Source organism: Ostrinia nubilalis, chromosome 5 (genome assembly GCF_963855985.1).
Source record: "Ostrinia nubilalis chromosome 5, ilOstNubi1.1, whole genome shotgun sequence".
Classification (NCBI taxonomy): Eukaryota; Metazoa; Arthropoda; class Insecta; order Lepidoptera; family Crambidae; genus Ostrinia; species Ostrinia nubilalis.
Genome location: NC_087092.1, coordinates 7,365,273 through 7,367,583, shown reverse-complemented (window position 1 = coordinate 7,367,583; position 2,311 = coordinate 7,365,273). Strand labels below are relative to the sequence as shown.

The 2,311-nt window shown below is 41.9% G+C and overlaps 1 protein-coding gene across 1 annotated transcript; it reads left to right on the top strand.

Annotated features, from left to right (window-relative positions):
• Positions 1-463: 463 nt before the first annotated feature.
• On the top strand, positions 464-1,653 carry LOC135071747 (uncharacterized). The gene is made up of 2 exons (XM_063965537.1): positions 464-553; positions 797-1,653. The coding sequence occupies exon 2, from the start codon at positions 805-807 to the stop codon at positions 1,495-1,497; it is 693 nt and encodes a 230-aa protein (XP_063821607.1). The 5' UTR covers positions 464-553; positions 797-804; the 3' UTR covers positions 1,498-1,653.
• The last annotated feature ends 658 nt before the right edge of the window (positions 1,654-2,311 follow it).

Genomic DNA, 2,311 nt, shown 5'->3' with positions numbered 1-2,311 from the left:
TTTTGTGTCATGCCTTTATTATGAAATGACTTGTAAAGACTCTTTATTATTATCTCATGGCAGTCTACTACGCTAGTCATAATTAGACCTACCCCAATACTTGCCAGTGACCAGCAAGTCCTCACTCCACCTAGCTACGAGACGTTCTAACGCTTGAAGAAGCCTGTGATGTAAAGGTGTACAAATATCCATTTTCACAAACTTTCACATACACAATATTAATAGGATACACTCGTAAGAATATAGGAGTCTGTGATACTTCGGTCCAAATATTGATAAGCTGAGCAATACTGGAGTTTGAGTTTTATTTTGAGATTTCTTTGATAATAATGCTTACCTCGTGCTTTAGGAAAGGGTTCAAGAAGTTATCCAATAGTCAGGTACATATTTATGAAAATTAGTCATCATTTATTTTATCTGCGCCATTTAAATGATAAAATTTGGTATCATTACTACTATAATAAAAAGTTTACAGCTATCATGAAAGCCAATGTATAAATAGCCTGTAAATGTATCATAACTCATAGTTTTCATTGGAATCAATTGGAAACAAGTAAGTAACCATTTCTTTCAAAATTAATCTATTCACAAGTAGCATAAGTAGAAAGATTTTTTTGTGATTTAGGTGTTTTGAAAATAATATTCAAGTTCCTATTTTGATTAAGCTTCATCGTGAGATCTAATTTTTGACGAAATAGTGTAACATAGATAACCAATGTTATTCGTAGACAAGTTAACTTTTTAAACAAATTCTTTTCAAACCGTTTCTGTAATTAACACATTTTCATTATTTCAGCTAAAAACATGAAGACCTTCATTGCTTTCTTCGCCCTCGTGGCCGTGGCCGCCGCCAACCCCCTGCCGCTGGTGCAGATCATCGTCAACGTTGATGGAGGCTCCAGCGACGCCGTCGTCGTCGACAAGCCCGTGCCCGCTCCCATACTCGTTCCCGAGGTCATCTTTCCCACTCCCGTGATCCCCGTCGACCCTGAGGCACCCGTTATTCCCGACCCCATTATTTTGCCTACTCCTGTGCTGCCCATCGTGGTGCCTGAAACTGCGGAGCCCGAACCTGTTCTGCCTGACCCCATTGTTCTGCCCACTCCCGTGCTTCCCGTGGTCATCCCTGAACAGCCCGTCGTCATCCCTGAACCCATCGTGATGCCCGAGCCCGTCGACCCCGTGGTGATCCCCGAAGCCATCGTGATCCCCGAGCCCATCGCCCCTGTGGTGATCCCTGAAGCTATCGTGATCCCTGAGCCCGTGGCCCCCGTGGTCATCCCCGAAGCCGTCGTGATCCCCGAGCCCATTGCCCCCGAGGTGATCCCTGAAGCCATCGTGATCCCCGAGCCTGTGGCTCCCGTGGTCATCCCCGAAGCGGTCGTGATCCCCGAACCCATCGCCCCCGAGGTGATCCCTGAAGCTATCGTGATCCCTGACCCCGTGGCTCCCGTGGTCATCCCCGAAGCCGTCGTGCTCCCCGAAATTCTTAACTAAATCAACTTTGGAGGGAGACTGTCGAACACCAGCTTAAGCTGTGCTGCTTTTTGCGTGTAACACAATGAAAGCAAAATCTTGAAAACTATGTTCAACAGATATACCAATATTTTGGTTCTGTACCTACTGTTTCCAATAAATATTTTTGTACTTAAACTCCTGTGTTTGTTTTTGTTTATTAATGAATTGAGTGGATCTCATAAACTCAATATATTAAGCTACCTTTAACGTTGGTTGCACTATAACGTTTCAATTAATTGTATGGAAGACAAAATAAAGGTGTTATTAATAAGCATAAGTATTTGAGTGACAAGAACTGAATACATGTTGGATGAAGAAAAGATGAATACATTCTCACATGAAGCTTAATTGTATAGAGAAAAATAGTCTAAAAATATGTAAAATCTATATCTATACTTATAATAAATCTGTAGAGAGGTCAATTCTGTACATGGAATATATTTTCAAAATAAATCAGGGGGTGATTAGTGATCGACAGTGTAAATGCAATCAGTAAAATTTTTGTGTCTGTCTGTCTGTCTGTATGTTCCTTATAGAAACAAAAACTACTCCACGGATTTTAACGAAACTTGGTACAATTATTCTTCATACTCCTGGGCAGGTTATAGTATACTTAGGAGCAGAGTGGTGAAGGGATATTTTGGGAAAACGGGAGAAGTTACTCCATTTTTTAAGTTTCCGTCGCGTGTGCAGCCTTAATGGTTAAATTTGGAAGGGACGTAGCTTAGGAGGTACCGTAGAGGTGCACTAAGAAAGGAATTCCCGAAATTCCCACGGGAACGGGAATTAGCGG